This window comes from Mesocricetus auratus, unplaced genomic scaffold, assembly GCF_017639785.1.
Source record: "Mesocricetus auratus isolate SY011 unplaced genomic scaffold, BCM_Maur_2.0 Super-Scaffold_100015, whole genome shotgun sequence".
In the NCBI taxonomy this organism is placed as follows: domain Eukaryota; kingdom Metazoa; phylum Chordata; class Mammalia; order Rodentia; family Cricetidae; genus Mesocricetus; species Mesocricetus auratus.
The window spans coordinates 16,008,473-16,022,844 of record NW_024429198.1 but is presented as its reverse complement, the minus strand read 5'-3'; the positions used below and the strand labels follow the sequence as shown (position 1 = coordinate 16,022,844).

Sequence of the window (14,372 nt, the reverse complement as noted above, 5' to 3'; positions counted from 1 at the left end):
GGATTCTGCAAACACTCTAGCCATGTCATGTAATCCCACTCCCTGCTAATCAGTCAAACACTGGACAGATGAATAAACACTCAACAAACCCAAATGACTCAAAATCCTCCATTTTAGCACCACTGCACTATGCAAATTCCAATGTAAATGTTTTGATAAGTTCCTTATTTGGAGACTCATTTTAAATCTTGAACACACAGTTCAAATAAACTATCCACCACAAAGCATTAGAAAACCTGAGGTGATTCTAGAAGGAAATAGGGCTCTAACTGTAAATTGATTCCATTTCCTTCAAGCAAGAAAATAACAAAATTGGTTGTTATTTTTTCATTCTCATTCTTTGTTCTTCTTACATATATTCCAGCATTACAAATACCCAACATTGTATTTTATGCTACATTTATGGTAATTAAAATAATCATTTAATTCTTATCTATATGATCACAGAAAATTAATCTGCCTACAACACATTTTGACATTGGAAATGTCAAACAAACTATTTCCAAAGATCTGTGGAACATAGACCACTTAGCATTTAATGATTGCTGACATGTTTCTGATTCTACAAATTATGTATATTTAATATATATAATTTATAGATGTTATTCCTGTTATAGATACTAAACATGATGGAGACTTTGGCAAGAGCTCAGAGCATCTCAAACACATCAATAACTTTCCATTGTTCATCAATTATACAGAATACATTTAATATTCCCCTAAAGTCTCCATTAAATATGTAAACATTTCGATTATTTGTTTTATCTATGTAATCTCTGTCACAGCTAATAAAGTAGGGCAGGTTGGCAATTCTCAGAAATATATAACAATACTATAGCAAGCATATGTTAAAATAACTGTAGTTTTCTTATGAATTATTAATAAATTGAAACCTTAATTAAATCACCTGATAAGAAATGAAAGAACTACAAATTTTGTTGGGAATACTATTTTTTGAAAGATGCAGTCTCTCATAATTTTCCTTTTCTATGACATTATGGGGATAAACAGAAAAACATTTGAAAATTTAGCTATATCTGCCCAAAGCATATTTTATTTACTTTTTACCACAAACTACTGAATAACAACTATTTACTGAATTGCAAATGTTAATGTTCACTTCTAATTTTCTTCTCCCTGACTGTATTTTTTTACAAACAGTCCCTAAATTTTCCTAGTTTTTTAAGTACATGTATTAAATTGCTTTCTTCTTTAATTCATATAATAGAGACTAGCCCCACCTTTAATTTGGTGATTAGAGATATTTTTAGATCTTTTCTTGTTCAATCTTTGCAATGTAAGGTTGCTCATAATTCTGTATAGGCAATTGTTTGTATATTACCTCATGTTTTTAGCTGGCCTCACAATTTGAGTGCATGTTTGTTCCTTACTAAGTATTAGAAAAGCTATCAATAAATGATACTGATGTTTTCATTTCACAATTTACAAAGCTGTGCCCCATGTGCTGGTAGGTGCCATTGTACATTTATATCATTATCATATTTCTATCATTGCTTTTATTGCAATTTGCATGATTTTTCTATTAATTTCCCAAATTATCCTCATCATACAACAATTGCATGAAAGAACAGATTAAAAATTTCATTCCCTTTATATTGTTCAAAACAGAAATCACATGTTTTGTTCATTTTAGCTAAATGAAACTCATAATCAAGATTCCTTGTCTGATTTTTTGTTTTGTCAATTATAGAGCACAATTCATTATTGCATTTTAATCTATAGTAAGCAAATACCAGTATGAGAGCTTTGTGGGATTAAAGATTGACACTATTATCACAGAATTATACATTGAAATTTAAGGTGTTTATATTTATTAGCTTTGTAATCACTTCACAATTCTTCATTATTCTCTGGAAAAATATAATTAATTTTTTCTGTGCCTTAGACCTCATTTACAGTTTGTATGTGTTGCTTAGAAATTCTTCTTAGACTCTGTTATATCTTGAAAATTTGATATTTTCAACATCTCTTGTTCAACTCTTTTCTAAAGCATTGCATTAGTAGAAAAATATTATTTTCTTACTATAATAATTTCTTAAATAGTTTTCTTGTAACATACACTTTGGACCCAAATATCCCAGTGTCCTTTACTTTGCAATTAGCATTTCTTTCATAGTGTATTTGCTTATATGAATCAGAAGTTTCACAGGGACCCTATAACATTGTATTCTGCTTCAAAATATATCATATCATACAAGTCATTTTTCTAATACATTGATGTGCCCAACTTCCTTTGAAATCAGACATATAGATACATAAATGTACATCACTATTTCAGTATTGAAGAATTCTATAAATATTTTTCTGTACCCATATGCTCAATTATAGAAAAAGCTGGCCCTTAAATATGATATACATAGCATGTATTGAAAATATTAATAATATTCTTCCTTGTTCTTGGAATATACTCTCTTCTTAAATTCTTTAACTTCCTCTGTGACATGCTAGAGAATTTCCCCTCAAATGCTCATTCTACACAAATATTTTCCAGATTGTACCATTGATATGTACTTACTATTTCTTACTTGTAAAAATGATGAATTCAAGAACTGTCTTATTTTAGAATTAAATTTTACATTATAGAAGCTTGTACTTTTTTGCTATTGTGTATTTTTGTATGTTTGAGAAGTGTGGTGATAGATATTTTAATTCCTATCTCTTCAGCATCAACCAACATGGCAGTATGTGTATATGCTTATATAAATAATTGCATAAGCAAAAATAAACATGTACACACATATACATACATATATACATACATATTATACTATGGGGACTGAAATCAATATGTTTAAGTGAAACTTTTAAAATAATAACAATCAGAACATATCATATTTTCTCTGAATATATTAAAACGTATCGTAACATCCAGTTCTCTTTTGTTACAAGTTTTTTCTCCTATGTTACTGAATAGTAACATACTTTGTTTTTTTATCCATTCAAATTTCCTAATATCTTAATTTGAATTTAAAGACCTCACTATTTCATATATACATAAAATTTAAAAAATGATCGTCTAGAAGTTGATGAAACATAATGATTGTAAGAAATTTGAGAAAGTACTGAAGATGGGGAAAATAGGAATGTTTCATGTTTTAGTTGGTCATGTGTGTAACTTGGAAGATTAAGAAATAATAACCATGAGTTTTAAATTTTTCTGGGCTGCAGACTAAATGTTTTTCTCAGAAAACACTGAACAAACAAGACTCACATGATTTAAAGTATATCTAATGCCTCATATATGAATTAAGAATGACAAAATTCCAAGACAATCAAACTGTTTCTCTGATTTTAAATTAAAATAATATATACTTAAGCTATTTGGTTTTATTTCATAATATACAATTTTGATTATCTAATCATTGTATTTTATATTAAGGCAATGGAAATCATTATACTTTTGAAGCTTATTGATGGATGGAATCCCCATGTAGTTATCTCTGGTTTTAGGTGATATATATAATATAACTGTTATTGGGAATACTTTTGTAAAGAAAGCACATTGACTTTCTGTAACACCAAGGAGAGTATTTTATCATATATTAGCTGTATTTCTGAGTCAGCATTGCTACTTTTTTCTTGGATATGCCATGTTAGTAATTTTTACCTAAAACAGTTTTAAAAACTGAATTGTTCAAGCTACTAAAGCTTGCCACATGCAAGAATAGAGGGGACAAAAGAAAGGAGAAAATAAGAAATGAAGAAAAGGAGAGAGAAAGAAGAAGGAAGGAAGGAACAAAGGAGTGAAAAGAAGGAAACAAGGATAATTAACAGCGTGCATTGATGGAAAAATACTAGAAAAATGGCTATAAAGTAGAAAACCAAAGGCATTATATGTTTCTCTTTTAATTTTGTGTTCCTTGTAGTAACAGATTAATGTGAAAAACATTCCATATTATAAATCATGACTTTATGACTTTAATGAATTATTTAATTTAACAAATTTGAGTCACAGAAATTGCACACTATTCTCATAGTTAGCATGGCATTTTCAAATATGTACATGTAATGGATGGCTAAATAGACCTAATTAACATGAATTAAAGTGTGATTGTTTCTAATTGCCTTTCATAATATTTGACTATTAGACTTTTATGTATCATGAATTGAAAGCTCTACAGAAAGAAAATGTACTCTGTGTTTTAAAAGAAGTTGAAACAATGCTGTAAAATTCAGAAAAATAAAACATCTAAATGAAGAAATAGTGCCAATAGCACATTTTCTTAAGTAAACACACAAAAAATCACACTTGAATAAGAGGAAAAATATCCTCCTTTTCAGTTCATTCCAAACTGATCAGACAAGTACTTCCAAAATGATTAAATCCTGCTTGCTCTAAAACCATGCATGGAACCATCCAACCTTAGTATTCTATTTCTGTGGAACAGAGAAATAATCCATGAAAATACATCAGAAAATGAAAAAGTACCAACTGGTGTTAAATGTAACACTCAAAAGAAAACTAGATGAAGCCTGAGTGAGAAGCATATTTTTTCTAAGGGAAACAGTTATAGAGAAGAAATAGGTGAGAATCATTCCAGTATTCCAGAAAGTAAAGCAATTTTCACCTATTGTAAATCTACAATGAAATTAATATCAGAGTTCAAGTGATGTTCATAGCAGCATTGTCACAAATACTAAATATCTAAAAAATGTTCAACAAATGTACTTGCTAAAGTAAATAATAAAATCCATATATGACAATTAAATATTATAAAAATGTGTTAGCATACATTAGGTTATTTATATCTCATCTTAATTTTTATGCTTTTCAATTAATTTTTAGTTAACAAACAATCAAGGCAGTACACTAATAAGTTGTTAAATGCAACGTTAGTTCATTGTAATAGTATAAGTATGATTAAACAATTAAAGGCTCTTTAATATTTGTTGTGCTACATTTTGATAGTGTTTTAACAAGTAATGTTTGCTTGGAGTCAGAAGTTGAAGCTATCCACTAACTGACCGAAATGTGATTTTTTTAAGTTTATAATAACCTGCTTTATGAAGATCAATAGTATTTGGAGATGTTTTTACTTGTTGCAGGCATTAATTAATACATGACATGGGGTATTTTATTATTTTATTTTATTTTGTGCTATTATCCTTTTGAAGCCTGCATTGTTTTCTAATGAAAGACAGAAAGAGTGGAACCCATTGGGACAAGAGATGGGGAGGAACTGGGCAGAATAGAGGGAGGGGAAACCATAATCATGATATATCATGAGAGAGAAAGATATGCCATGGTAAGTAATTTTCTTCAGAAACATTTGCGAATATGCTTAACACATAGCTGACATACTTTTGGGGAATCGAGGTGGATTGTCATTGACGTCAGTGAGGGTGATATTGACAATTGTTGTTCCAGCTAGGCCACCGAGTTGTCCTCCCATGTCCTTTGCTTGAATGAGGACCTGGTACTGCTCTTTGACTTCTCTGTCCATGTTTGGCAATGCTGTTCTAATAACACCTTTGGGAGAAGTGATAACAGAGAATCAATATCACAGGCAGAACTCTTCTCCTGCTCCAATTAGACTGAAACAGAAGAAACAGAAGACAGTAGTTATGCCTAGATTTATTAGCAATGAAATATTAAATAAAATCTCATATCAAAAATTAAAATAAACTGACTACCCTAAAGTTGGAATGTGATATTTTTTAGATTTTCACAGCCACATCTTAAAAATGTAGCTATGAGTAATACAAGAAAATTACAGTGTACCTCATAATCAAGGTCATCTCTCCCCAAGTAAATTGTTTGACCTAATTTATGTATTCAAGTCTATGATGAAATGAAGAAATTGTTAAAAATTTAGACTAATTTATAGGCATGGAATAATTTTGGTAAATAAAGTGAGTTGAATGTATAATTCCAAATACTATTATAATCTCCATTTTTAATATCTACAATAATAATCTACTTAATTTAAATATACAGAAAATATGTCACTTACATGATATGCCTTTTTTTTCCTTTCAAGACTTTCCCCCACTATTTTAACTGAAGATTTTCACCGCTCCCACTCCCTTAGCTGTCATCCGATATTAATTCATGGGGTCTTTGAGACTCCTTCCATCAAGGTAACCCACTGTCCAAGATAATATCTTATGCTTAAAATTCATCCAGTATGTGACTGAATAAATGAATGACTGGGTGAATGAATTTATCTTACAGTTTTGAATCTTATATCACATATACATATTTACATATGACCATTATTTCTCTTCTTGTATCCAGGTTGAGGTACTACTTTATATTTCTATTTATTCATGGTAAAAAAAGTAAGACTTTTCAGAATCATTTGGAAGATGAATTATAAATTTTATACCAATTCCAATAGCTAGTCAAGAGTTGTAACAGGTAGAGATTGGAGAACCTTTACTTTAAGCACACATGACTTTGATGATGGTACAGCATATCTTAAATAAAAAAACATGAATGAATAATAAAATGTCAGCCATCAATATAGTATATAGCTTTCAAATCAGTATGCCAGCATATATCTTATATCTGTACTTGCTACCACCTACTTACCCATTGCTGTATTTTTGCTAATGCATATTGAACTGCAATCTGATATTTCGTCTGGCACTTGGGAGGAAATAGTTACAGAAAAGCCATCCATCATTTTGGGTCCTAATGCTTTATTCATGAATTGGTACTGACACCATTTTGATCCAATCTGTTTTCTCTTTAGCATGTGCTTTTGATGCTTTATTTTCCATGTGTCTAAAACTAAGACTTTCAAGCTCTACATTTCAATGTTGTTGTCTTACATGCCTTACACTATGTGGCAACTATATGATGGACAATGTTCACATTTTCTAGATAAACCCTTGGTTTTGCTATTTGCTGTCTCATTGTATTATTTGCCATGTATGATTTTACTCAGTTCTCTAAATAAACAGTCTTTAAGTTTCAATGTATGGATAGTTCTTACTCTGTATCATTTATATCCCTACCTTATTCATCTCCCAGTATGAAAACTTTACACAGCAGAAAGAAAAGAAAAGGAATGGGAAAAAGAGAAGGGGCTGGGACATGGGGATGAGGAGAAAGAAAGGAAACAAAAGAGAAAAAGAGTATTATTTCTGGCCTTACTTGTTCCATGACTTACTTCCTTCTATTAATAAAGCTATATTTTGGGTTCATTATAGACAAAAGTATTTATGATGTCTACTTTCTTGTTAATCTATTTAACAGAAGTTTTCAGTTATTGGTTATAGCCACAATTATATTGTATATTATAAATAAATACTTGTAAAAATAATGATTAGTTACTATGCAGGTGCCTCGGGGGAATAGTGCTTTCATTCCACTTGTTGCAGGATTGGGCTCCCAGGTATTTACAGAATTGTTACAGGAATGGGCTCCCAGATATTTACAGACTTGCTGGGTGAGTTTGATAGACCACTTGTAAACCTATATATACCAAGAACACAGAGCTTCTTAATCAGTGAACATTTTGTTCATTTTAGAGACACTATCTCCATACATAATTCGGAGAAGAATAGAGAATTCATACCATGTGTACCTCTGGGTTCCACGTGCACACACACAAACACATGTGGTTTTATCACACAAAATTTTAGCATACACAGTTGCTAAACTAATAACAGTAATTAAATTTAGCATAGATCATTTATTTTATTTTCTGTATAGCACATTCAAACATGTCAAACTCAAATTGTGATGAAACAGTCACTTATAATTTTATTAAATATTTATTGCTTTAGGGAGAATGTGTGTAACACAGCATGTGTGGAAACGTCAGAGGATAACCTGCAGGAACCTTTTCTGGTCCTCTCCTTCTACCTTGTGCATTCCAGAGATACCATGATACAATTCAGGTTCTTAGGGTAGGCCTAACAGCAAGCACCCTTAGCTACTAAGGCCATCTTGCTAGCATTTTCCCATTTAGTTTACAAGGAATAACTATATTCTCCTATGTCTATGTATGAATGAATGAAAGCAAGACTAAATTTTTTTCTTCCTATGACTCAGTTTAGTCATTGGTAGCCTTTTTTCTCACTTAGAAAGAAGCAATTCTTTTTTTTCTCCGTAACAGCTCTACCACTTCCCGGATACATGTACACCTCACACGGAAATGTTTGTTTTTCTTTAATTTATTTTACACACATATATGTATATGTGAAAACATGTGTATATGCACGCATGTGTATGAAAGACACAGCTTGTGTGTGGAAGTCAGAGGACAGCATTTGGGGTTAGTTCTCTACTTCCACGCTTCGTTCTTTAGGAATTGAACTCTAACATGACAGCAAAGGTCCATAATTGCTGACCTCTCTCTCTCTCTCTCACTCAACATTTTCCTTTCAAGACCAAGCACTCCATGACCATTCTGCTGATGTTTGTGTCTTCTCATTTGTTGCAGGATTCAGATGGGTGTCCCTTGGGGGTGGGCGAAAGTAAACATGATACCAATGACACGGGCATTTTGAACGAGATGAAACAACAAGCTGAGTTTAATTCTAGGAAGAGGTAAACCTTGTATATCCCTCAAGCCTGTCCCAGGGGAAGAGATCCACTGAACTGGTATCTACTGAGATGATGTGGTCACTGTCCATAGGTCCAAGTCATCTCTCATCAGACTTGGCTACCATTGTCAAGGCCCTCTGTCAGATCCAGGCTGGCTGTCAGGAAATGTCTAGTATGCATCATCTTACTATTAGCCTAGGCCCGCTGCCAAGAGATACCTACTGCAAATGCTCTAGGCAACTGTCAGGCCCATTGAGGCTTAGTCAGCTGACACTCAATCCGTTCACAAGTTATCAGTTTATTCAGAGTATGTGTTTGCATGCATTGGTGTGTATATTCCTTTGTGTAGTAGTGTACATAAACATCAGTTTGTGTGTATGAGGTGGGTGTCTTTCCCAGGAGTTAATTCTTCAAATTCTTTGAGACATGTCTTCTCCCCAGGACCTATAGACTTCTGACATCTCAGAAACCCCAAGGAGCTGCCATCAAGCTTTTGTATTACAAGCATGCACCACTGTACTTGGAATTTTATGTATGGTTGAGATATCGAACTCAGGTCCTTAGGCTTGAGCAGAGAACTTCTTGAATGTCCCCCTCCCCAGGCCCTGCATACGATGATTTCTAGATCTGTAACCTTTTTGAACTCTTGAGTTCTTTTGGAATCTGAAGTTGGAGAATTGTAGCGAATAATATACTGTTTTGTATGCGTGATCATGTAATATAACTGCAAATGTTGAAAAACAGAGAACACAGTATGTGGCTTTCTCTTAATGGTTGGGTATTTTCCTTGACATACATTTTGCTTACTAATAGACATTTAGTTCCATTGATTTCACAATCAAAAATGTCTTAATGTTTCATATTAATTCATTTCATTCATATAGACATATATATATGTATGTATATAAGAATGACTACTTATATAGGTTAAAATTTAATTTTGTCATTAAAGGAAGAAATTACTGTTTACCTTACCAGTATTAACTGACATATCTGAGTTCTGTAGGATTGTATTTTGAACTTACAGCAAGACAATATTCAAGTCATAAAGCATCATTAGGACTCATATAATATTTAAAGCATTGCCTTAATACATAAGATGTGGCCTTTGGTGAAAATTTAGTGTGGGACCTTAAAGGAATTATTATATCTTATGCCTGAAAGCTGCCTTATAAATATCAATGTTTATATTCAAAGACAAATGCTACTTTCATCCCTAAGAAACTCTTCTTTTATGTTGTTTGAAAAAACCTTTTTGTTTTTCTTCATTATTTTATTATTCACATTCCAATCCCAGTTTAAAGCTGGAGAATCAGGGTTCCTTAATATTGTGATATCAAGTAATACTTGAGTGCTTATCTATAAACAAAACAACTACATGATGCCTGAAGTTCAGTCCATACCATAGAGGACAGACACAAAAGACTTTATTCAGAAGATCAGAAAAAATGCTTGAAATGCTATTTCCAGGCTATGACACAGTTTTTGCAATCTGAGATTCCCAGTAAATGATGTTGCCAACATGGGGCCTACACAGCCTTGCTTGGCTGAACTCTTGACTACTAGAAGGTGTTTGGGGAACATTGTCTTCAGTTTTTTGCTTCTATAGAGTTCACTATGCTACAGTAGATTATTTAAAAACCATGGCTACAGAGATGCCTCTGACTGACTGACTGACTGACTAACTGACTGACTAACTAAATCACAAAAGAAAATGAACATGCTTGCAGCAAAAGACGTGAATGGAAGAAGGAAGGTTGACTGGATGGGAGGGAGACAACAGAGGGTATAGTGTGAAAGCAATCATTGCTCATTTTTTACATGCACAAAATTGTCAAAATCATATTTAATAAAGGTACTAAAAAGAATAGAGATGAGTTATTGTATGGTGGTAACTTTCATTTTTGACACAGGCTTAAGGCTTTCACTACTAAATGTACAGGGATACATTCAAGTTTAAGTTTCTTGAGAATTTCTCACTAACTGGGCAATATTTATTGGAATTCTCCATATGACTTCTGAGGCAGTCAGGATTGCATAGTTTAAAGTATAAACAGTAGAAAAAGAGGAAACCAACTAGATCTTACAGTCACAAACTTACTAGATAGTATCATTTGAATACATCAGCAGAAGAAAAACATTATAAGGGACACAGTTTTAAAATATTTGACCAAAGAGTTCTGGAGACTCTTGGTAGCAGTGATTATGGAATTACGTAAAGACTTTTAATACTGATAAATTGCACATGACATGGTTAAAATGTAAATTTTATATTTTTACCATGATGAAAAGGAAGATTTTATATTAAATAAATGGTGTTGAAACAAAATGCCATAAGTCTTTTTCAAGTGGCAAGTGTTTCACTTGAGAAAAATAAATCATCACATGGTACACAATGAATCAATCTAGAGTTGTCTAAACAGGTTAGTTGTGCACAAAACATTAAATATATTAAAGAGTTTTACAGAAATGTAAAGACTAAAGAGTCAATTATTCATAATAATATTTATTTTTCCTGAGTTGAAGATTGCTGTCATGGTTATGGAGACATGGCATCTTGATTTCATGTAGTAGATTAAATGTAATATTATTGTGTATTTTTCTAGTCTTTTGTTTTTCTTTTCATACTTTGAAATGATACATGCATAGTGGCTTGGTTTATCTAATGGGGGATGCCCTTCTGTATGCTGTTAATATATGTTTCTCTTATTGGTTAATAAATAAATCACTGATTGGTCAATAGCTAGGCAGGAAATATAGGCAGGGCTACCATACAGGGGGAATTCTGGGGAGCAGACACAGAGAGAGAGCTACTGGGGACACCCCATGTAGTTACTGGGACAGTCTCTCTGATAAGCCAAGACCATATGGAAGTACTTAAATTAATAGAAATGGGTTAGAAATTAAGAGAGTGCTAGTCAGTAAGAAGCCTCAGTCATTGGACACACAGTTTAACATTAATATAAGCCTCTATGTATTTATTTGTAACTGAATGTCTGTGGGATCTGGCATAACAGAAATTCTTCATCATTAACTGTCATCTTGACAATTGAGAATCACTTCAGAAGAGATTCTAGTTCAGGAATTAGATCCATTAGACTGGTGTATGGACATGCCTATGATACTTTGCCTTGAATACTAACTGACCCAGATTACTATGGGTAGCTCCATCCCATAAGGCATGCCTGGAAATTTTTAAATGCAAAGACAGCTATCAGAGCATCAGTGGAAAGAAAGGAAACAAGGATATAAGACTTTGTTCTATCTTTGAGAATGTGAATGTGATACTTTAAGGGCCTGTCTTGGCTTAATCATAGTAATGAAGTGTAATCTGGAAATGTAAAACAAATAAATCCTCTTAAGTTGGTTCTGGTCAAGGTATTTTTTCATGGAAGCAGATATTAAACTAAAACAAGTTGTAAATGTAAGATCTTACTGTCCCATAAACATAAAATTAGATACAATTGCATGATATTTTAAAAATTCACCTACATTTTTACTTCAAAATACCACTAAGGAGTAATTTAAGGAAAAGGAATGAATATATATAATCAGAGTAAATCACTTCTTGGTGAAAGCAAATAAGTTGGAAATGAGAGAACTTTCATGAGAACTATAGTTTTTGTTGGCTTATTTCACAGGCTGTCTTGTTTTACCATAATGTATATTTATCTTTTTTTTTAAGTTTGCTCTAATCCACTGTGAATGTAGAGTTAGGGATGCATATCAAACAGCAATATCAATGCTGAAATCATTTGCATATTCCCATTTCAACTGCATAAATAGCGAGTATATTTATCTTTTTCTAAATGTTTAACACCAAAGTTTTATGGTGCTCCTCCGTTAATAATTATTTTAAATGGTCTCTACACTCAAATGATAAAATTTTAGATAATAATAGTTTTTATGTATTTTATTTAATAACAGCAAACTGAATCATAAAATGAAATGACATAGCTGGAGCAAATGGAGACTATTTCTGAGAAATTACAGTTATCCTTGATTTTTGATTTTCTCTTATCTACCACAAGGTGATAAATTTGACAAAAAGTCTTCTTAATGGTTTTTGTGCATGAAGAACTAGTTTTCATTCTATTAATGAAGTACCTCATCACCCACTCTTTTCCTGTCTAGTGGTCTGTGGCATTGTTACAGCAAGACTCCTGTCTCCACTGAAAATCAATGGTACTGAAATCTATTATGTAGCTGATGCCAGAAGAGACTCACCTTTACCTTGAAAGAACGAGCTTCATTTGAAATTCGGAGTACAAGATTACACAACCACAAAACACATACATTTTCAACTACAAAATAATACTTTTCATATACACTAGAATTTATCTTCCATTCATATTAACCATATAAAGTAGAGGTTTCAGATTTCACTTACATAATTTTATGTGAGGTTTTATTTTGGAGAGACACATTTTGGATTATTTAATGTGCTAAAATTAATATTCTTCTATATGTTTCCATCAGATATTGTTTTTATCTGTCTCACCTGCAATGATTCTTTCATTACTAAGATGTCAGTCTTTCTGGAAACTAATTCTGAGTTTGTCAAAATCACCCTCTCTGTAGAATTCATCACCACAATTCTGAGTCTGTGGACTTCCTTACTCCAACAACCATTACCCACACCACGTTTGCTTTCTGCTTGTCTTTGTGTCTCTGCAGTGTGTTCTTTAGGGAATAAAAGAAGTTAAACAACAGGTAGCACTAGTGTTTTCATTTATGGTCACGTTTTCATTAAGGTAAAGTTGAAAGAGTTCTATAAATCTATAAGAAGATATAGCACATAGGGATTCCATGAGAAGACAGGTAAGCTTCACAAAAGTTTGCCTCATTGTCAAGTTGTGTATCATTTCTCTTGTATTTCTGAGAAACTTGTGAACTTTATGTTCACAAAAGCACTACCTGAATCACTTTCCTTTCCAAATTTTTGTTTGCATATATGTGTGATTTTTCCCTTAAATTTCAGCAAGCTTCTTAAAACAATATTCCTGTTTATCTTTTTCCACTTTCCCTCATAGTTCTTGAATAAATAATTTGGAAACACTATTTCTGCAACACACAATCATTTAAATATTCAGCATTCTGGCTTTTAATTTCCATCACTCTGTCTAACATCTTCATCTCATACATCCTTCTTGAAACATTTCTTAAAGAACACTAGTGAGAAGACTTACAGTCAAGCTTATTGTTAAGTCTGACAACATTAGTTTAATCCCTGAGCACTATATTTCAGAAAAAGAAAACCAACTTATTCCAACAAATTTTTCACGATTTCCACACATACAATGTGATATGTGCGCGCACACACACACACACACACACACACACACACACACACACACACACGGAACACCAAAGGAAATATCCTATCATAAAATATCTTTATAAAAATGTATTCTTTGAGAATTACAAATATTTGGAGTTATCAAAGCAAATTATATGTGTGTATGAAATTCTCAAAGCAAATAATATAATAGGTTTACTTAAATATATAAATTTAAAGTTTTAATTTGAGAGCCAGGCATTGGTGGTGCATGCACTTAATACCAGCATTTGGGAGGCAGATGCAAGTGGATCTCTGTGAGTTTGAGGCTAGCCTGGTCTACAGAGGGAGTTCCAGGACGACCTCCAAAGCAATACAATGTAATCCTGCGTCGAAACGCCCCCACCAAATTTCAATTAGAACAAGGATGGTATCAATGGGTGTGCCAAAGTGCATGGAAAAGACCTCGAGGACTTTTATATTTAGAGTTGAGGAATGGTAGGAGAATGGCGGTTTTACCCAGGGAAGAGAACACTTATGTACGGGATGTCCAATACCAAATGATCAGCATGA

The 14,372-nt window shown here is 32.5% G+C and overlaps 1 protein-coding gene across 3 annotated transcripts in view; it reads right to left on the bottom strand.

The window, feature by feature from the left end:
* Positions 1-14,372, bottom strand: part of Cdh12 (cadherin 12) — a 937,606-nt gene that overhangs the window by 70,988 nt on the left and 852,246 nt on the right. For all 3 annotated transcript variants that reach the window (XM_040757653.1, XM_040757654.1, XM_040757655.1), the window contains one exon: positions 5,324-5,491. In XM_040757653.1, coding sequence (XP_040613587.1) covers positions 5,324-5,491 — 168 coding nt within the window. The remainder of the gene's footprint in view (positions 1-5,323; positions 5,492-14,372) is intronic.